General features: G+C 43.9%; 1 protein-coding gene across 9 annotated transcripts in view; it reads right to left on the reverse strand.

Moving 5' to 3' along the window:
* LOC148902617 (FERM and PDZ domain-containing protein 4-like) overlaps positions 1-22,586 on the reverse strand; it is a 31,438-nt gene extending 8,852 nt beyond the window's left edge. The window contains exons 1-10 of one of the 9 annotated variants that reach the window (XM_089012182.1): positions 21,834-22,555; positions 5,644-5,760; positions 5,102-5,253; positions 4,081-4,183; positions 3,366-3,411; positions 2,590-2,694; positions 2,375-2,482; positions 1,816-1,947; positions 1,287-1,406; positions 241-377 (exon numbers count right to left, since the gene is read on the reverse strand). In XM_089012182.1, coding sequence (XP_088868308.1) covers positions 241-377; positions 1,287-1,406; positions 1,816-1,947; positions 2,375-2,482; positions 2,590-2,694; positions 3,366-3,411; positions 4,081-4,183; positions 5,102-5,253; positions 5,644-5,760; positions 21,834-22,108 — 1,295 coding nt within the window. In that variant the 5' untranslated portion in view covers positions 22,109-22,555. Of the gene's footprint in view, positions 1-240; positions 378-1,286; positions 1,407-1,815; positions 1,948-2,374; positions 2,483-2,589; positions 3,412-4,080; positions 4,184-5,101; positions 5,254-5,643; positions 5,761-11,938; positions 12,348-18,007; positions 18,346-20,603; positions 20,636-21,833 lie in introns of those variants that run through there. The other 8 variants (XM_089012422.1, XM_089012341.1, XM_089012262.1 and 5 more) reach the window with 8 other exon arrangements.
* Between the last annotated feature and the right edge of the window lie 57 nt (positions 22,587-22,643).

The raw sequence follows: 22,643 nt of genomic DNA on the forward strand, positions 1-22,643 counted from the left end.
CTCTCATGGTCACTTTACAGTCACAGGATTGGCTTTTCTGTGGGTGAGTAGCGGCAGCCACACGCGCCAGCATTCACTCAACCCGGAAGTAACTCAAATAGATAGAAAGCGAGCTAGCAGTTTACCTTGCTGTGTCTGTTTCACTCAGATTTACTGTGGCCATCTACGCCTTGACGGCGGGCCTATTGTTTGGTTGGCCTTTTAAATATGATCACTTCTTATTCTCCATCAAGTACTTACTGGATATATTTTAGCGAGACCTTCTGGCTTAGCTTGGTTGTCAAGGTGAGAATGTACATTTGAAGTGCTGCCAGGCGCAGCACTGCGTCATACTTGAGCTCAGAACCGAATCGCTCCAGCACCACGTCATTGCAACTCTGCAAGAAATGAAGGAAGCAGAGGGTCTTCAAGATGTCTTACAAGGTAAATTCCACTCAACAGAACTCAACAAGCTGGACTCTGCACGGAACAAATTATAACCATTCAGTGGGGAAGTGATAACGGACCGTGAGTCCATTCTCAACGACAGTGATACCTCAGCTTATCAACGCTTTTACTTTTGCTGTTATGGGAGGGAAAAAGACCCCACCACAGGCTCGTGTTCAGCCGAAAAGGACACAAAATAAAATTATGGTCGAGCAGAAGAAGGAGATGATCGAAAAACACCAACGAGGTGTGCGTTTGTGTGGCTTATCGTCCCAGTACCAGTACGCTAAGTCGACCATTGCTATGTGTGGCCAAGGCTGTTTCTTTATTGTCTATGCAACGGTCTCAGGCAATAGAAGAGGTTGAAAAACTTCTGTTGATTTGGATGAATGAAAAGCAGCTAGCAGGGGACAGTGTGAGTGAGGGTATTATCACCGAGAAAGCACGGCAACTTCACTCGGATATTATCAAGGGGCAACTACTACATCAACGACCATCACAAAGGTCAATAAAACAACGTTATTATACTGTACAGTTTATTTCTTTAATTACAATACAATAGCACATTTATTATACATAAAATGAGGTCTATTTTGTGTAATATGAAGGCTTATTTAGCAGAAAACTATGTTTAATGCGGACCTGGAAACAAATTATTCTCATGCTAATGGTTTCTGATGGGAAATAAATGTTTGGCAGACGAACCTTTCGCCTTACACACACTTTCTGGGAACCAATTCAATTTGTAAGCTGCCGTATCACTGTCCTTCACCAAAAGGCATTGATGAAATGTGACACATAATGCCCCATCTTATTCATGGTGTACTCCATGCGAAATGAGGGCAAAATCCCTCCCTCACCTGCACATAGAGGTATTCGAACGCCACAGCATCTCTCCGCAGGAGGTCCACCGGATCGCGGGGCATAAAGCCGATTCGAAAGAAACACTTCATCTTGTCACAACCGGGCTTGCCAGTCACCTAAAGAGTGAAAGAGAAAAGGAAGGAAGTGCCACGGTGGGATGTCGGGTTGTTGTCAAGCGTGGCAAGACGTGGACAGATTAGATTCATGCCACGACAGGGACTGAGTCATTCCATGTCGAAAAAGACTTTTCAGGAAGTTGATTTGCATTGCAAGTCATTCCAAATGTGAGCCAAGAAAATGGTTGTTCTCCTGAAAGCAAGCAGTCCAACCATGGTGGACCACAGCCATGCTGGATTGAACACAAAGTCACTCTTGCCACCTTGGCTGATAAATCACACTTGAGTTGAAACGCGCCTTTGAAGACCGCACTACATCAGCCTTAAAAGTGCAGAGAGACAGAGACGGAGACAGAGAGACAGAGACAGAGACAGAGACAGAGAGTGAGAGAGAAAGAGGCAATTTGACCTGAGCAAGCATCTGTTGTTCATGCAGCAAAAGCAGTGGCTTTGCACATCCTTCCGTCCTCTCCTCCAACACGAGAGAAAAATGTTCAATGCATCTGATGGACAGTTTCTCCTGCAGAGTCACCATCACATCCTGCAATGAAACAAGACCAGCGATGAAACAGTCGGATGTTAGTGGCACTTTGACAAGGCCCATGCTAACGTTAGCATTAGTATACTCTGCGAGAGACAGCAGAAAGAAAGCGTGCAAGCTAATGAGCAGCGTGCCGCTAGCTAGCAGTAACTTTGCCTCTGGACCAGCAAGTTCAATTTCATTCTGATCATATGGCGGCATTTTTTTTACCAAACATGAGGAATGGAAAAATATTCATATTAATGCTGAGCGTCTGTGTAAGCTCTCCGTCGTACAGGTTAAACCCAGATCTGCTTAGAAAACCCTCTGAGGGTCAATCCAATTTTGGACGCCTACTTCTGGCTCTTGGTTTTCTTGCGATCTGGATGAATGACAACGAAAGCTAACAGGAAGCGTCTCATTTTTAGCAACTGGTGAATAAACACACCTTGACGGAGGTACTGCTGTCAAAACGGAAAGACTTGGTTTGCCCGTTCTCCAGGTAGACCTTCAGGACATTTGGCATGAACAAGAGAGAGTTGTCCTTTACCGGATTCTGCAAAAGGGATCGCATGCAGACGTGACATTTGTCATTCAATTAGATCTGGAAAAAAGGGTGACTGTATGTAGGTCATCCATTGATTGATTTTGTGTGTGTCTCACTGGAAGCTGTCCGTTTATGATGACCTCCTCGGCAAAGCGCACTTTGACTGGATTGGACTTGAGCATGGCTTTTTTAGCTGCACTGATGAACGCCGATTTAGGGGACTAGCGGGCAAACGTCCAACAACACAGTCAGTGGGGAAAAACAAAGAGGGGATGAAGTACAGGGAGAGGGGAAAGGGTTTGCTGCAGAAAAGCATCAACGTAAGACAAAGTGACACAAATCAAAACGATACTTGATGGAGCACAGCTGACGATTGATGGAAATACAGGCAAGGTGACCGCCAAAAACAGGACCAACTGGAATTAGGCGTCATGTCTTCGTGTTTTGTCCAAATGAAATGAAACTAGCTAGCTAGCTATGTAGCTGGCTATTCATCCATTCGCTATCTATTTGCTATCCGTCTAGTTCGCTAGCTATGTAGCTGGCTATTTATCCATTTGCTATCTGTCTAGCTAGCTAGCTATGGTGGAGATGGAGGTGGGTATGGTATGGAGGTGGCTATTTTTCCATTTGCTATATATTTTCTATCTGTCTGTCTGGCTAGCTATGTAGCTGGCTATTTATTAGCGATACGGCTATATAGCTAGTTAGCTAACTGTCTATCTAACTATTTATCTAGTTCTGACCAAAGCTTCATTACATTCGGATAAAACACTAAGAAAGGAGGCCTAATTGGAGTTGGGGCCCGTTTTCTTTTGGGTCACCCTGTACAGCATATTGGATGTATGCCATCAATGTTGGGGTCTTCAAAAAACGTCACTGATGCACTCACCGGATAAGGTTGGACAACAGTCAATAGAATGGATTCTTTGCAGCTCCTGAAGCAGGGGAGAAGGAAAAAAAAGCAAATCCCAGTGACATAGAGGCCAAAGAAGAGTACGCAAAAAAAAGACAACGTGAAGATTTGAGCTTGGGAAGACGAATAAATGCACAAAAACCAGACTTTTCAGAGCCAAATATCCTTCACCTTTAGTGAAATTGGTATACTGCGTATACAGAGATACCGAAATTAAATTAATTGGTTCCCAGACAGAATGTGTAAGGCCAAAAGTGTGTATCCCAAACATTGATTTCCCATAGGAAACCATTGAAATGAGAATAATCTGTTTCCAGGTCCCCATCAAACATCATTTTCTACTTTGTAATTTTCCAAGCCTTAAAACTACACAAAATATACCTTATTTTATGTATAATAAATGTGCAATGGTATTATAATTAAAGAAATAAACTGTACTGTATAATAATAAAGTGGTTTTATTGACCTTTGTGATGGTCGTTGATGGCTTGATGGAATGGAGTGTTTCATCAGCGTGAAACACTTGATGAGGAAACACTTGAATTCGTAAACCGGAAAGTACGTCAGCCAAGTCAAGGGGTTTGGAAACCGGTATCACTGTATGCTGTATCTCTTTGGCCAATCCATCACCTAACAAATGCAACTACTGTACGGTTAATTCTGAGAGTGCCTTCAATGTTCCTGCAGCCACCTGACAAGGTCGATGACTCGTTCTCTTGGAGCCGAACTGACAGGTTCGTCATTGATCATGATGATCTCATCACCTGGCAAGAGCTTCCCCTCGGATGGGCCACCTTCAACGTCAAAACACACGTACACAAAGGCATACAATGAGTCACGTAGAATTTTTCTTGCAAAATAGTTTCAATAAATGAAGTGCTTTGTAGTTGTCACGTGAAAGTCCATTGCACGCACAGTCGTTTGGACTTGTCACTGGGGTATCACATTTAAATATGTGCCATTTTAAAATGTTGTCAGTGGTGGTCCAATAAAATTAATTGACGGGCCAGATTTGACAACTCTCACTTAAAGGACAAGCGACACCATTTTTTTGTTTCCTAACTGACACCAGAAAACCGTTTGATAGCATCTAAAATAGCCAAAACACGCAGGCTGATGTTTTTAGTCAAATGAAAAACACCAATAAAAAGGACTTCAAGTGTCCCAAAATTACTTCAAAAGGACCTCAAAGATGGCGAGTTTCAGGAGGTCCGGCCCCCTTGTTTGTGACGTCACGCCAGGACGTCTTGCCTTGCTGGAGAATCAAAACAATGGCTTCAGATTGGGAGAAAATGCTTTGTTGTTCCTCATCCAGTTATGAATATGATTCAAATATTCGTGAAGATGAAAGCATAAATGTTTGCAATCGATTCAAGAAGTCCTTGCGTGTCAATTCGAGCCGTCAATGACACTAATGTAGCGTCCCATAAAATGCACAAGATGGCGCACAAGCTCCGTTCAAAAAGAACTGGAAAATATGTTTTAAAATGTGTTTGTATAGCGAATTGCCTTCACAATACTTTTTTCCAGTCTGGACTGATTCAGACATAGCGCTAGTGAAGGCCTAGCGATGAAATCCACGGCCCGCCACTGGATTGTTTGGATGGCTAATCAGTAATTGTGCGTGATGATTTAGCAATCCCAACATGTGCGAATCACGATGTTGAAGGAAGAAAAGAAAGGTCGTATTTGCAGCCGTGGCTCTTCCAAACCTGGCGTGACGGAGCGGACCACCACCGGCTTCTCGCTGCCTGCCACAAATCCAAAACCCAAGACGGGATCACGTCTCATCTCCACCAGGCGGGGTACGGGTGGGAATCCATCCAAATGAACCTCCTCGAGGGAGCCGCTCTGGGAGACTTGGCTTGGAACACAGCAGAAAGGAAAAACACTTCTGTCATCTGCCTCAATTGACACTTTACTTCCTTGTTTCCATTTTTTTCCTCCTTTGGCAGCACCCCCAACACCTTGATTTCATTGTCACACGTCTCTCTATTCCACATTTAACGGCGACGTCGTCAACTAAATCTGTCTGTAATGAAGCATGTCCCAATCTGTGATCCTCTCATTGTCATCGGGGTCACAGAGGGTTTAATCCAAGCAGAGGACGCAACAAGAAAGGCCGAATATCTGAAGGTGAAAGAGTTAATGACATCTATTTTACGTGTTATTTATAGTCGACGTACAAAAAAAAAACCTCGTCGTAGTATCACGGACACTGCAGAGTATCTGTGGATATTCGGGTTCCACTTACTTGGCGAGGCAGTCCTGGCTCTCCCTGTTGCAGTTCATGCTGTCCCAACTGAACGGAGGCCCCTGCAGTGGCCCCCAGGAGCCCGGGGGTGGCCAGCCTGATGTCCTGTTTTTGTGACTGCGTTGCAAAAGTCAGAGAGAGCGGCGATATTTCAAACACATCTCAGACTTTGACTGTCTATGAAAAAAATGGTTTTCATAAATAAGTTTGTAAGAAGGTTCTTTTCGTCAGAGGTTTTCCAGGAAACCAGACAAACAAGCAAGTGAGAGCAAATCAACCCAACAACGTCATTTTGGATTGCGCAAGTGCGAGTAAAGGTGGAGGCACAGGCGATACTCGAGAACTATGTCATTGTCTTCTGAATTCAGGCGGTCAAGTCGCACAAAGTGTGGTCGATGAGATGAATGCATCTGTTAGTCACGTGATCCTCTGCAGCGAGTTAACACGACACTTCTTCACAGGTCAAAGATGTGGCAACGTTCTCTCAAGCCTATGTCCACATATAAAAAAAGGCCTCAGATTTGAACTCATTCACTGCCAGACGTGCAACAATATGTCCACTGCAGTGCCAGGGTTTTTGTCATGGTCACTCCAATTCCAGCACCCACAGAATATTTTTCAGAGTTTTAGGACTACTTCAAGGACAACAGACGCCTCCGGACAAGTTGCGTCCATAATTTGTCAAATCACTTCAAATGTCTTCTACTGAGCGTATTTGACAAAGATTCCACGGCGTAGCATAGCTATATTTTACCTTTTAAGACTCACGCTGAATAGTCAGGAAGTCTTGTTTTCCAGTTGATGACGATTCCTGACGTGATGTCACGTCAGGAACGCCCCTGACCAAGAAAGCGACACACAAAGCATTTTGGCAAAGAAATTAAGCAAGCACTCGAAATTAGAAGGAAAATGACATAAATAACGCGATGGTGAATTGTTGTGTGTTGCACCAAGACTACTATTTGATACTAGTTGACACAAATTCCCAGCAGACAAATCAGCCCATTTCCAATGGAGCTTGGGCGCCATCTTGTGCATTTTCTGGCTGCTACATTGGAGTTCAGACGGCTCCAATTGCTATGGAAGGACTTCTTGAATCCATTGCAAACATTTATGCTTTCCTCTTCAGAAGTATTTGAAGCGTATTCATAACTGGATGAGTAACAAGAAAGCATCTTGTCCCAATCTGAACTCTCTGAAGCCATCGTTTTGATTCTCGAGCAAGGCAAAAACATGAGCATAGGTCTAGCCAGCGTTTTATCGGCACCCAAGCAAGAAAAAAAATAATAATAATATGGGAAGGGCGCCCTACGAATAAATTTGTGAGCGTCAGTGAACGAGCTAACATTGCAGCAAGTCTGTGAATTGGAAGCTTGGAACAAACGGACGCTGCGACGTGGGTGCGGGTAGTGCGAGGATCCGAGGGCTGATAAACATTCATCTGTCTGTGACCAGCTGTGCCCCAAACTCAAGCAAACTGCCGTGGCCTTGCCTCCTTTATCCCATAATCCCCATTTCATCAAAGGGGAAACAAATCCAAGGCTGGGTGTGGACGTGAGCGTGCGTGCGCATTTGTGTGTGTGTGTGTGTGTGTGTGTGTGTGTGTGTGTGAGTCGGAAGATGACAACCCGGGTGTGTAATGTACGTACACGTGTGTACTTGCGCATCGAGAGACGAGTGTCAATGTGAAGTAAGAGGATTCTCTGCGAACCTCAGAACTGAACAAATCGCCCCTTATACTTTACTTGAACATCATTCTTCAATATATTTTAGCTGTTGAAATACGCTTCATATGGATTCTTATGGGACGGCACGGTAGTAGTAGTAGTAGTAGTAGTAGTAGTAGTAGTGTCCTATCTGATTAATGCTAATGTCCTAATACGTGTCTTTGATTGCCTCATTAGCCCTGGTATCCCCTCATTAGCATGACGAAGCCTATGTGGTAACGACATAAGAAGTCTGTTGTAAGCACAGTCTAAATCAAACCGAATGGTGATTTGTGTTGTTTTTTTGTTTTGTTTTTTTTACTTTATGTTACTTCCGGGTTGAGTGAACACCGGCGTGTGTGGCTGCCGCTACTCACCCACAGAAAAAATGTCCTGTGGCTGTAAAGTGTCCTTGAGTTTCAAAAGGCGCTTATCAATGAAATTTATTATTATTAGTAGTATTACTAGTATTCGTTGTCAGTAGTAGTAGTAGTAGTAGTAGTAGTAGTAGTAGTAGTAGTAGTAGTAGTACTGTTTCTCTAAAAAAATGTGTACCATAGTTGGTCTGAGTCTATGTTTGTGGATCTACTTACCATCTGGTCAATTTTTGGATCATGTCAGGCTCTCCGTGTTTTGGTGCCATGATACTACTACAACTACTACTACGAATAATAATAATAATAATAATAATAATAATATGTTTATGTTGTCTAAGCAATGGTCTCAGGCAATAGAAGAGGTTGAAAAACCTCTGTTGATTTGTATTAACGAAAAGCAGCTAGCAGGGGACATTGTGAGTGAGGGTATTATCGCCGCGGAAGTAGGGCAACTTCATTCAGATGTCATCTGGAAGTTTGTCATCATTGACAACTACCATCATAAAGGTAAATAACATGACGTTATTATACAGTACAGTTTATTTCTTTAATTACAATGCAATGGCACATTTATTCTACATAAGGTATATTTTGTGTAGTTTTAAGACTCAATGAAAAGGTTTCTTCAGTCGTCATCTGTACTTCTTTCAAGGTGTCGGATGTTTCGCTCGTCATCCGAAAAGCATCGTCAGATTGTCTCAAGTCACCTGATCAAACTGACAGATCATCCGGAGTCACCATTTGAAGTCATGTGATCAGCCACGTGATCAGATCGTGTCATTTCACCTGATCGGATCGTCTGAATTCACCCGATCAAACCGACAGATGGTCTGAAGTCACGTGATCAGATCGTTGTCATTAAGGACAAAGGAAGGCGTCATAAATCTTCATGCATTGCTGAAGTAGCGACAAGAGGAACCTAAATAGCCGCTCCAACTCCTATTGATTGAGAGACGCAGCTTTTCAAAATGATCTAAGTGCCTTCCTTTGCCATCCCATCTCGCTCTCTTCCACCGTCAGCATGTCCTCATGAATGAAACATTGAAGGACATGAAGAGTCCACTCATGTTTTAGATAGCTTTGCTCCATGCCAGCGACATGCTTTGACTTTTAGTGGATTTAAGGCAGAAAAGCAGCCCAGTATATTTCTTGTGTGCACTCACGGAGATGAAGAAGCAACTTTCTTTTCTTGTTTGTTCCATTCATTCATGCGTGGCGAGCATCTGCTGCGATGAAAACTTTCAACCACTACAGAAAAAGACGCACACGTTTTTCAAGAGGCTTTGCAAACGCGTAGCGTTCACCATACAAATTCCCCTTACCAACGACCACTCGGAACGTATCCTGTTCGTAAGGTGGGCAGCGTCTGTATTCAAACCCCCACTCTCCAAACGCGCGCACACACACACACATTCCTGTTTCAATGGTTTTGTGAGGTCTGGATAACTCCAGCTAAGGAGTGAGGACCACCGTTGCCGATAAATTTGGAAAAGAACGAGTGTTACATTTGAACACTAATTGTCAGCCCATTTCCCACTTCAACCTAAAAAAAATAAAAAGTTGATTTGAAACTTCAATAACAGCAGGAGTGATGTTTCTGAATAATCTAAAACTAACCTAATCATGGCAACGTGCGTGCAAAGGGATGCCACGAGGGCGGCTGCCTTTACAGCAGCTCCTGTATTTGGTTTTTTGGTGCTGTGAAATGTAAATGTCTCCACTATCTCCATCTAATCTAATGTAATGTCATCTAATCTATGAATGGCAATTTGCGGATGAATTGATTGGAGAACATTTCAAGCGAGCGTTTAACGGACCGAGCGCTTGCAGACGCATACGTGTGAGTAATGTATCTTATATAGAATGGATGGATGAATATGTGGTGGTTTTTGGAGCAGAACTAAGTGCTAAACGAGCCTTGCGCTCTCACCACATCTGCAAACGGTGTCACTGAATTTCCTGCCTTGCGTTTATCTTTGGCCGAAAGAAATCATTTTGTGGCGAGGAGAAGGATTTTATCATTTGCCAGCTACTTTCTATCTATTAGCTATCTGGCTGGCTAGCTAGCTATTTAGGTAGCTATCTAGCTAAGTACCCGTGTGGCTAACGATTGGCTAGCAGGCTCGCTTGCTATCTATTTGAGTTACTTCCGTGTTGAGTGAACACTGGCGTTTGTGGCTGCCGCTGCTCACCCGCGGAAAAACTTACCCTGTGACTGTGGAGTGACCATGAGAGTTTTGAAAGGTGCTCATAAATGAAATGTATTATTAATATTATTATTATTATTGTTAGTGGTAGTAGTAGTATTGGGGGTAGAGTAGCTGAAAGCCCTGTCGTGCTGAGACGGGCAGGGCGGGGGGGAACACAGAGGCGGAGGTAGGAAGAGGATCTGAGGGAACGAGAGGGAATAGAAATTTGAAGAAGGTCAGATAGGTAAGGGGAGGGGGGAAGGTTATGGATATCTTAATTAAATAATAATTAAAGAGGGAATTCACGTCTTTACCGTAAGGACAAACTTCATTTAAAATAAGACTTATTTTTAGAGCAATTTGAATGAATGCTATACTTCAACTAACAAGGCCTGGTCGATGAATTAAAGATGGCAGGCAAGCCTACGTCTACATCGGACAAACGTGTCGCTGTTTCAAATGTAGGAGACTTTATAAAAGATGTCTATTTTTTTCCTCGCTCTTGCATTCTGTCCCACTTTATTGTGTGTAGTAAAAAGCAGCTGAAAGAATCAATAATTAAGTACGCTCTGACTTAAGTGGCGGTAGCGCTAGCGGTTCCGTTGCAACATCTTTGCATGCTGTTCATGGCAAAAAACGCTTTTTCATGAATTTCAAGAGCCTTCATTCAGCGGCTTAAAATACGACATCAAAGCAGCGTGTGCCAACGGCCAAACTTTGCTTCCCTCCGCCCGCCCAACCATGACAAGCTTTATTTCTCATACGAATTCCTCATGGTTTCAAGATGAAAACATGTTTCTATGCATGATGAACTAAAGCAAAAGGCCAGTGCAAGACCATTTTGTGCCTTCAAACGTGGAAAAAAAAGCTTTTTGCTTCGAATCTCCAATCTTTGATTTGCAGGAAAATGTCATTTGGGATGCACAGAAGATTAGCGTATATTCCGCTGTATAATGCGCATCCAAAAGCCTTGGTTCTCTTAAAAAGCGCCTTGCAGTGTGGTGTGCCTTGTATTTGGGTGGTGTGCTTTGTATGTACGGTGATACCTTGGCTTACGAACTTAATTGGTTCCCAGACAGAGTGTGTAAGGTGAAAAGTGGTGCGTATCCCACATCGCCCGTCCCACGTCAACCTGCGAGAGTTCTACATTCCAGGACTAAATAAGGAAAATCAAATGAAAACTCTTGATTTTACATACAACGGATGTCAAATTTGTCGCTGAGACACTTGTGACTACACTACACCGGAACTTGACACTCAGAGAGAGAGAGCAGAATACAACGGCATTGACTCGCGGGCAATCTGGCACACGTTCCTCTCATCTGCTATTCAGTGCACAAACAAGGCCTTCTGGCCCTTCTCTGCTGCCAAATGCCAACGAGCTTCAGTCACGGCAAACACCAGCGTGACCTTTTGCCTTTCCACGAGTAGGTTCCAAGTTGGTTCCACGATTCATGACACACTGCTTGAGGAAGCTCGTCTCCTTGACCGTCGCACGCCATATCGAATATGCTAATATGTATGACATACAGCGCAGATGAAATTAATGTCCTCTCAGACGCAGCGTGCAAGGCACTTAAAATGTGGCTAAAAAGGACAGACAATTGACACAGACAATACATGCCATTGCTGAATGTAAAGTGAGCTAGGGCGGTATGTAACGTGAGGAAGTGTCAAGTGTCGTATGTAAAGTGACGTAGTGTAGTAATGCAAAAACAAACAACAAAAGGTTGAAGTGAGGTCTTGCAGAAGAAAAAAAAGAAAAAAAAGTGTTCAGGATGATAGTACAGTGTGTACTCAGAGTTCGGTGAGTGTGGCAGTGGGAAAGAGCAGGGGAGGCAGGGCTGGGAGGGAGATGCAAACAAGAGACACAGTAAATCATCACAAAAGCCATCTGGAGAATTCATGTACAACTGAGAGCTTCCACAGACGTATTCTTTGAACATTTATGGACCAAGTTCCACGGGATACGTTGTGAGTGTTTAAAAAAAAAGGTGAAAAATGAAACCAAAGACATACTTACGCAAAGGACTTTTGCACTTTAGAAAAAACAAACATATCCATGCGCTACTGCTACCAGCCGCCGTACTGTACGCCCAAAAATCAGACGCTCTGCTACCAAAAACGGCATCCCAATTTCTCATACCTGGAAAATCATCCCCATTTCAAGGCGGATCCGTGACACTTCTCAACAAAAGCCATTGGAAACAACAACAAGAGTTCCATAGACAAACTCAGAACATTGATCATTGCTGAATGTGCCATCTTGCGCGCTTAGCGTCCAAATGTATTAATTTTTTTTGCTAGGAAAGAGCGTCCCGTCTCGCTGACCGAGCCTCATCTGCTGCATCGCGTCGCACCTCGCATAGATGGGCTGCAGTGAGCCCGGAGGGGGGACGGAGGGGACGGGTGCACTGGAGTGGACGAGGCAAAGGGGGAGGGACAGAAGGATGCAGTGCATAGCGATGAATGCATGACGGATGCTCCTGTGCTGCTAAACTACAAGTTCTATTTTGCAGGCCGGAGAGGGAAGCAGCGGAATGAAGGAAACAAACTTGAAAGATGGCCGGAGGAGGGGGGTGAAAGTGCATCGAACGCTGGGAAAGACACGTGAGCCATGAAAAAAAAAAAAAAAAAAGAGTTGAGAGTGTCGAGCAAGAGCTGACTCTTGTTTTTTGGATTACGCCAAAGGGACCCAAGCAAGCTTTCATTTGACAACTTTACAATCAAGTGAAAGCAAATAGTGACTGCGGCTTTTTAATACGTATTTGAAAATTGTCCATCAAGGGGCGGACGTCTGTGTAAGCTCTCAGTCGTACAGGAGTGGTCCATCGATGAGAAGGTTTCTTCAGCCGTCATCTGTACAAAAGTGAAGGTTTCGGACGTTTCGCCTCCTATCCAAGAGGCTTCGTCAGCGAACTAAAGTCTGACTGGTCGTATCGGCCCCATTTATATATCCCTAATGTCCAGACCTGGTGGCGCCGGACACAGCTATGATAGGTCCCTACTCTCAGGTTGGGGGGGGGCGCGGGACCCCCCCCCCCCTGTGGCCCCACTGATTGTTCCTACATTCCTGACTAACGATTGGCCTATTACACCCACTCCCCCCGGTATCACCTCATCAGCATAACGACCCATAACGACCCTTCGCAATGCTGATGAGGGTCGTTATGCTGATGAGGTGATACCGGGGGGAGTGGGTGTAATAGGCCAATCGTTAGTCAGGAATGTAGGAACAATCAGTGGGGCCACAGGGGGGGGGGGTCCCGCGCCCCCCCCCAACCTGAGAGTAGGGACCTATCATAGCTGTGTCCGGCGCCACCAGGTCTGGACATTAGGGATATATAAATGGGGCCGATACGACCAGTCAGACTTTAGTTCGCTGACGAAGCCTCTTGGATAGGAGGCGAAACGTCCGAAACCTTCACTTTTGTACAGATGACGGCTGAAGAAACCTTCTCATCAAGGGGCGGAGTTTAGCTCGATGATACTGATAGAGATTTGACAGAATAAAAAGTTCTCATATTTCAAAGTTTCATGCTTAGTCAATATGCTCAGTCAACACAATTGAAGCACAGACAACCTGGGGTCAATCTGAGGTCAACAGACACAGCAAGTTAAACTGTCAGCTTCATCTAGGACAGAGGTCCCCAACCCCCGGCCCGCGGACCGGTACGGGTCCGTGGGTGATTTGATGCCGGGCCGCGCAGAAAGAATAAATAATTGACATAATTTCCGTTTTATTTATGATCTGAGTCCGAACTGTTTTATTTTGAAAAAATACATACTCGTCCCGGAACTAACTCAACTAGATAGAAAGCTAGCTAACCAGCTAGTAGATAGCTATGTAACAGATAACTAGCTAATAGCTAGCCAGCTAGTAGATAGCTATCTAGATTCCCAACTAACAGACATCCAGCTAATTGATAGCTAGCCAGATAGCAAATAGACAGCAAATAGGTAGCCAGCCAGATAGCCAGCTAGCCGGACAGATAGCTAATATACAGCTAGCTTGGTAGCCTAATAATACATTTAATTTATAAGCACCTTTCAAAACTCTCAAGGTCACTTTACAGTCACAGGACACAGTCGCTAATAGATAGCTATCTAGCCAGCTAGAAAGCTAAACAATAGCTAGCTAGATAGCTAGTAAGCTAGACAGCTAATAGATAATAATAATAATAATACATTAGATTTCTAAGCACCTTTCAAAACTCTCTAGGACACTTCACAGCCACAGACAAGCAATTAATCAAAACCGAAAGCAAGGAATATCTGTACCTTACAAGTTTTTTTTCCAGTGCTTCGTAACCGTTTACGCACTAATGCTTGCTAATGCTAGCATTTTTTCCATTTGTCAAATTTGCAATGCTATCCTCCGCTCAGCTGATTTAAAACAGTGTTATTTATTACAAAGACGACAGATGGCTAAAGCGGGAGTAGGGGAGGGGGGGGGGGGGTGACTGACTACAACATCACATGAATAATAATAATAATATAGCCCAAGGTCACAATGTTAGTGTGAGTGACAAGGTGGGAGCGCGCCGTGCATTGATATGATAGAAATAATCAACGTATCGGTGATGGTTGACACGTGTGGCAAATGGTTAACCTTCTTGCGCACGCACGTACGCACGTACGCACGCACGTACGTCATTTCACTTGCCTTTGCAAGAGCAAGACACAGTCAAATGCGCATTTTTGGTGACACCTTCTTTTTATCCCTGAATAACAATTAAAATATTACTAAAATAAAGAGAGAGCTCGATAGTTTTCTCGATAGCTCGCTGGTTAGCTTGATAGCTCGCTCGATACCTCGATAGCTACATAGTTTGCTCGATAGCAAGATTGCTTGCTAGATAGAATGCTAGCTCTGACAATAGTTATATAACATGCTATATAGCATGCTAGCTCGCTAGATAGCTCACTCGATAGCTAGATAGCTCACTCAATAGCTAGATAGCTCGCTCAATAGCTAGATAGCTCGCTAGGTAGCATGCTAGCTCGCTTGATAGCTATTAAGTTTTATGGGGACCTGAGAACGGATTATTCTCATTGTAATGGTTGCCTGAGGGAAAGGAATGCTTGGGATACACACTTTCGGTCTGACACTCTCTGTCTGGGAACCAATTAAGTTCGTAAGCCAAGGTATCACTCGATCCCAGAATTGCGTATCCCCACAACGCCAATGCTTAAACTTGACATCCGCTGTATGTATTTTTGGAAGCGCCAACTCACACTGACTTAATATGCTGTGACAGAAAGTCAAAGCTAATGAGTAGGTTGCTATTGACAAAATATGGACTGAGTGAGACACACGTCCCAGTTGTTTGGGAGAGTGATTGCCAACAGTTACAGTTTTTAAAAACAAATCAAAAAGGAAGTTCTCAGTCGCACAGGAGTGGTCCATCGATGAGAAGGTTTCTTCAGCCGTACGTCATCTGTACTTCTTTCAAGGCTTCTTATCCAAGAGGCTTCATCAGCAAAATAATAATAAAAAAATGCTGGTAGTTTTGGCCCTATCAATATATCCCTACTGTCCAGGCGTGGCGGTGCCGAACTCTGCTATGATAGGTCCCTGCTCTCAGGTTGGGGGGAGGAGAGGACTATTCCCTGAGGCTACACAGATTAGCAAGACAGCTGGGATAGGCTCCAGCGCTCTTGCATTCCTCGTGAGGATGCATGGATTAAAAAATGGATGCATGGATCCCCAAAACGGATCCCCAAAGAAAACCAATCACTTGTTCCCTACATTACAACAGTATGTTAACCAAAAAATGTTAAAACTGCTGATAGAGTATGAAAAACTGATCCAGTGACCGTAAAGTGACATTGACAGTTTTGAAAGGCGCTTAGAAACGTATTATTATTATTATTATTATTTCTGCGGTACAGGAGTGGTCCATCCATGAAAAGGTTTCTTCAGCCGTCGTCTGTACAGATGACGGCTAAGTAGTCAGTTCAAAATACACTTCAACCAAAATCAACCATCCACACATGCAAAGTAAGTTGGAAATCCGTTATGCTAATCAAAATGCTATATATTTCAAGGTAGGCTATTTCATCCAACCCACTTCAATATTCTCTGCTCCTTAACTCTTTCACCGCCAGATGTGCAAAAATGCGCTCAGTTTTTGTCATTGTCACTCAAATTCCAGGACCCACAGAATATTGAGTTTTAGCAACAGCAACACAAACATTTAATGCAGCGTAAAAAACATTAGACTGTCTTCTTTCATCAGGAAAAAAAAAGAGTTGATTCCTAAATGGTATGGGTTTGGAGTTATATGAGCATGAAATGGGGGCAGATGTACAAAATACAATGCAATACATACATATTGCTTTATGTAGTGCATTAACGACAGCTGAAGGTGGAACAAAGCACTAACATGGAAAAAAGACAAATGCTGCCCACTTGTGGAAAGGAAAAACATTGCCAGAGGTATGACCAGCGCTTTATCGGAACCCCCGCGAGAAAAAAAACAAAACCCAAACAAATTGGGGAATGGCGCTCATGTCCACTGAAGCAATTGATTGAAACAAGCTTGTTACGGACAGCCAATCAGAATCAGAATACCTTTATTCGTATTCTGATTCTGATTGGCTGTCCGTAACAAGCTTGTTTGGTCCGTAATGGAACAATTTGACATCGTCACTTGACGGCGCAGCTGTTTGTTATTTTCTCAACGGTAGCTCTTCAAGGAAGGTGACCTTCGTGTCGTAAGGGGCTTCGGCCCTCGGAGAAAAACGGTTTTCCCGCCACACACAACGACAACAACACACAAATGGGACGCTGACTCGTCCATAAAATGTGCCGTCTCACACGTGCTGTCCACTGCTCAGGGTGGACAGCATGTGCCAACAAGTTATTGATGCAACAGCCTCACTGGTCAATGGTGTGATCAGCTTTTTCAGCAACAAGTAACTTCAATAGATAGCGAGCTAGCCAGCTAGTGAATATATAGCTAATAGCTAGCAAATAGATAGCTATTTGCCAGCGAATAGATACAAATGCGAGCTTGCGAGGCAGACGTCCGCGACATTAACAGAAAAATAAAAATTGAAAAAAAAAACGTCACAACAACAATTCCTGGATTGAAATGTTTAAGTATTCAAACGTTTGCTTAACTCGCAATTACAAATTGCCACCTGTCTAGCTTTTACAGTTGGTATTTGTTGTTTTGCCAATTTTAAGAGTGGGCTCTTTTGCAAGCTAGCTAAAATGCTACGTCGAGGTTTACTCAAACTCCAAAAAATATCCCGGATTCATTGCGGATATCTTCATTTTGAGACAAATAAAGTGGGCCTCAATCTGCAGCACATATGCACCCCAAAGCTAGCAACCACTCATTTGACGACAATGAGGTTAACATCTTAGCGAAAGAAAATAAATGGTTTGAAAGGGGAAGCTATGTTCATAGAACAGCAAAATCCTTCACTAAATCGCCATGGTGGGGTGAGTTTCAATTTGGATCGTTCGTACAACACACTTCTTAGGCAACATGACGATGAGGTGATACCAAAGCAAATGGGGCAATCAGGCCAGTCGTAGACCTCATACTCAGGCAGGACAATAGAGGTAATCAGTCAGGACAATAGCAGTAATCAGTGTAGCCGCAGGGAGTAGTCCTCTGCTGCCCCCAACCTGAGAGCAGGGACCAATCATAGCAGAGTCCGGCATCGCTATGTCTGGACAGTAGTAGACAGTAGATATATATATATATATATATAGGGCCGAAACTACCAGCAAAAGATTTTAGTTTGCTGACGAAGCCTCTTGGATAAGAAGCAAAACTTGCGACACCTTCAAATTTGTACACACAACCTTTTCATCGATGGACCACTCCTGTACGACTGAGAGCTTACACAGACGAGATGCAACTAAACTTTCTCCTTGACATTCTTTTGAAAAATGGACTGACAAAACCGTGAACGACCCAACTGAGCGACTCACACAACGACCTCTTATTCCCCAAAAGGTCACAAAATTACATGCAAAGAATCTCATTGCAAACGTGTTGGCAACGCATTAAGATCATCAATTATAATAGGAGATTTGACTACAAAACGCAGAATATTAGTTGGCACTCACTTGAAAGGGTTTAGTTCATCTTCATCATCACACGGCTCCATCTCCTCGAGACCTCGACGGATGGAATCGGCGTTCTTTGCCACCTCCGTGAGCTCCCGTTCTGGTCCTTTCGCTAAATGTTTTTTTTTTTCTTTTTCTTTTACTGCTGACTTGGTGGCAAATGTTCCAGCTTAGCAGTACTGCGAGGCATCGCTGGTGATGATGATGATGATTTGGCGCGCATCTGGGCCAGTGGGGATAAACTTCATTGACATGAACACATACACTGACACAGGCGTGCACACGCACACACCCACAGACGGGATTGCGACATAACTCGACGTGTGATAAGCTGTGGCTCGCAAAATGGGTCCCATAGATACAAACAAGCTCGTGGGATCAATAGGATATTGTCACCAATGACACTGTACTTAAAGGACAACCGACACCTCCCAACAAGTTGCGTCCATAGTTTGTAAAATCACTTCAAATGACTTCTACTGAGCGTATTTTACAAAGATTCCACATCATTAAGCGATATTAATTACTCGCGTTGAATATTCAGGAAGTCCTATTTTTGAGTTGGTGACGATCGTTCCTGACGTGACGTCACGTCAGGAACGCCCCTGACCGAGAAAGCGACACATAATGCATTTTGGGTACTTTGTTTGGTCTGAAAACTTCGTGTTGATGGCGAAATTAGAAGGAAAACATAAATAACGCGATGGAGAATCGTTGTGTGTTGCACCAAGACTACTATTTGATACTAGTTGGCACAAATTCCCAGTGGACAAATCAGCCCATTTCCAACGGAGCTTGTGCGCCATCTTGTGCATTTTCTGGCCGCTACATTGGAGTCCAGACGCCTCAAATTGATACGGAAGGACTTCTTGAATCGATTGCAAACATTTATGCTTTCCTCTTCAGAACTATTTGAATCCTATTCATAACTGGATGAGTAATAAGAAAGCATCTTCTCCCAATCTGAAGCCATTGTTTTGATTCTGGAGCAAGTCAGTTTGTGAAGGAGTATACTGGTGTGACGTCACAAACAAGGGGGCGGGACTTTCTGAATCTGGCCAGTTCCGAGCTCATTTTGTGGCACTTTTGGGACACTTGAAGTCATTTGTATTGGTGTTTTGCACAATATTCAGATCCTTTTGGAACTCTCTACTTGTCCGGCCCGAGGACCTTGCCACCGACAAGCGTCTTATCCACGTTTCCGGACCTCACAGGGGACTTAGACCCCAATGATACAGGAGCACACCTCAAAATCACCAAACTGAACTTCCTCGAATAAGGAAGTGCTGGTAGAATTGAAACCATCTCAGTGTTTTGACCACTGACTGAGAATGTGTCGAATTGAGGCCAGCAGCACCCCATCTACACCGTACACAACCTAGAGCTGAACACGCTCAAGACAGTAGAGATGATGGTGGACTTCAGGAAACATCCATCACCACTGTTGCCCCTCACACTATCCAGCTGCCTGGTGTCAACCATTGAGAACGTCAAGTTCCTGCGAATCACAGTCTCCCGGGACATGAAATGGGAGGTCAACACCAACTCCGTCCTGAGAAAGGCCCAACAGAGGATGTACTTCCTGAGGCTGCTAAAGAAGCATTGCCTGCCACAGGAGGTGCCGCAACATTTCTGTCCTCCAATCCATCCCGTGTTCTTTCATCGCCGTTTGGGTCGGGGGTCGCCTTAAAAATGGACAAAATCCGACTTCAACGGACAGTTAGGACGGCGGAGAAAAATCATGGGCACCGCCCTACCCACTCTCGAGGACTGGCACTCTGCAAGAATCCAAACTAGGGCGCAGAAAATCATACTTGACCCTCCCCTCCACCTTTTCCAGCTACTCCCCTCAGGCAGGCGCTACCGATCCACGCGCACCAAATCCAGCAGACATTTAAACAGCTTCTTCCCCCAAGCCATCAACTCTTTAAACAGTAACCCAAATAGAACGGTATAGTGCTCTTTGCTTTTTTGATGATGATAGTAGTGTAGCGTGTTCGACCGGAAACAAATTCCTTGTGTGTTCTACATACTTGGCAATAAAGATGATTCTGATTGATAGTGCATGGTTTCCCCCTCCAGAGATAGCAGTTTAGTGGGCCAGAATTTCCAGGAAAAACTGTCGATACTCATCTACTGCAGATATTAAAAAAAAGAATGCACTTTCCAGAACACAATCTCATGATCAATACACATACGACAAGCCAAGAAAATGAGGGATGGACTACCGACTAAAAATATATACCAGTCAGTCCACCTGTCACATTTTTGCTTTCCCTTCGATTAGTGTCTCATAAACATGTTAAGTGCAGCAGATTTTTAGTTGCTGACAAATTGATATGAAATCTGTAGATAGTCGCATGCACATAGACACAGTGGTCCAAAAAGAAGCCTACAAGTGAAAAGACATTATATACCGGGGTCCGAACATTACAATGTTGACATTATACACCCTGGCAATAGGAGACAAGATAACCATTTGAGCATGTACAAGTAGAGACACCCACAGGGATACTTGCATTGAGAAATGCAAACATATCCTCCATTTATTTCAATATCAACAAGAACAAAAAACAACAACTCAATGGTATCCTACCTCATGCCTCAGTGTACCATCCTGCTGCGTCCATGTTCAACTATGCCCTAATCCTCAAGCTGCCACCAGCAGAGGAGCAGGCTCCAACAATAACCACAACTGCAGTGATATTACTTGATGTGTGGGTCAGTGGGGGGTGGGGTGATGGATGGATGGATGGATGCAAAAAAAAGGTTAGTAGATGTGCAACAGTCACAGAGGTTTAAAGGTGGATGAGTGTCACAATTGTGCAAAGATGCTTGGGATTGAGGAAAAACCTCAAATGACCTCAAATTGACCATTGGATCAGTCACCACAAACCTTGCATAAAAATACTTCAGCATAGATCTACAATGGACGATTTCTCCAAAATTTAAATCCCGACTGTTTTAATGCATCTAACTTCAAAAGCAAAAGTAGCTACAAAGCTTCTTTACAAGGAAGCCACTTAATCGTTAAGAACAAGACATCATTCCATGATGTAAAGATGGTGAAACAGACATTACTCAGTATATTTATCAATAAACGTATGTTCACCAATTACCATATTTTCCGGTGCATAAGGTGCATCCAAAAGCCTTGATTTTCTTGAAAAAATGACCCTGCAGCTTATACGCCGGCGCGCCTTATGTGTGAAATAACATTGACCCTCAACAGGTCTGGCAAGTACTGTCCGACTCCATTTGGCCCTGTAGAAGTAGTGCGTATCCCCAGCCTCTACTGTAGTGCTTTATAATGGGGTGTGCCTTCTATTTACTAATAGTATATTATTATAGTGGGCACACGTATTCTATCCGAGTTACCTAGCTATCTATTAGCTAGCTAGCTTTCTATCTGGGTTACTTCCGGGTTGAGTGAAGTAGTGCCTAGCTAGCTATCTGTTAGCTATTTATTAGCTAGTGTTGGAGGCACCGAACCCCACCAGTTTCATATGCTCATTCACCGAACCCTTCTTTCAATGACTGTACCCACAAACTGTAGACTAAGCTGAGGGGTGGACCTCTGTGGCGGAGGATCCACCGAAGCCCTGAGATCGACTCACTGAACCCCTAGGGTTCGATTGAACCCAGTTTAGGAACCACTGCATTAGATACTCCTAACCCAACCAGTTAGTACGCACATTCACCGAACCCTTCTTTAGTGAAAATAGCCAGGACATGGCTCCGTTTTACATGGTTTGTAGGTAAAACCCCACTTAGAGAATTAACAGTGAGGATTCCAAAGCTGCAGAGAATGCCGTGTCATACTCACTCATCATTTCCCAGAAACGAGGTTTCTCTCCATTCCCTGGCTTTGGCATACTCTTGGTAGGGCGCCTTGACGGAAGACCTCAGGATCTCCAAACATTTAAAGACTTCGTTTACAGGGGTGAGGTCTGAGCTGAAAGCCAAAGACGTCCGAGAAGAGTCAGAAGAGGCCGAAGGGCTGGTAACCGCTCTCTCCTCTTCAAATGCATTTTCTAGTTCCAAAATGCAAAAATTCAGGTAGGATGAAAAAGACGAAGGTAAGGACCAGCATGGATACATTTGGGAATGTGGCAAGACGAGCTGGATGGTCCAAAGTCTCTGGTTTCTTCTCGAGATTTACCTTGCTTGAATACAGACTGAGGTGGGATGGCCATCATGAGTGGTTGCCACAAAGAAAACGGGTTCAATTACGACAGAGGTGTAAGCGCCAGCACTTAGGTGATAACAGCACTTAAAAGGTCATAACAGCATTTGCAAGTGAATTATTTGAAAAATAAGAGATATGATTGGCGGTGAGAAATTGATTGGCGGTGCATCAGGAGGCTTCGGTCGGTGGTTCACGCGGCAACATGATAGCAGCAGGCAGGAGACTACCGTTTTGAGTTGCAGTGATGAGTGGTTGATTACAAGTATCTTTTGCACTACAAATTAGATTGGGGCTCACCACGGAAGCCCATTAGGAGCCCAGGAAAGTGAAAGCCTGGTTTGCAGAATGCAAGAGTTCAGATGACTGAAGAGATGGCGCAACTGTCCCATCTACTATATTATATGTCTCAGAAAGATGACCTGTATAACAACCAATGGTGTACCGTCA

Source organism: Hippocampus bargibanti, linkage group LG01, assembly GCF_051943395.1.
Source record: "Hippocampus bargibanti isolate YZ-2025 linkage group LG01, ASM5194339v1, whole genome shotgun sequence".
Classification (NCBI taxonomy): Eukaryota; Metazoa; Chordata; class Actinopteri; order Syngnathiformes; family Syngnathidae; genus Hippocampus; species Hippocampus bargibanti.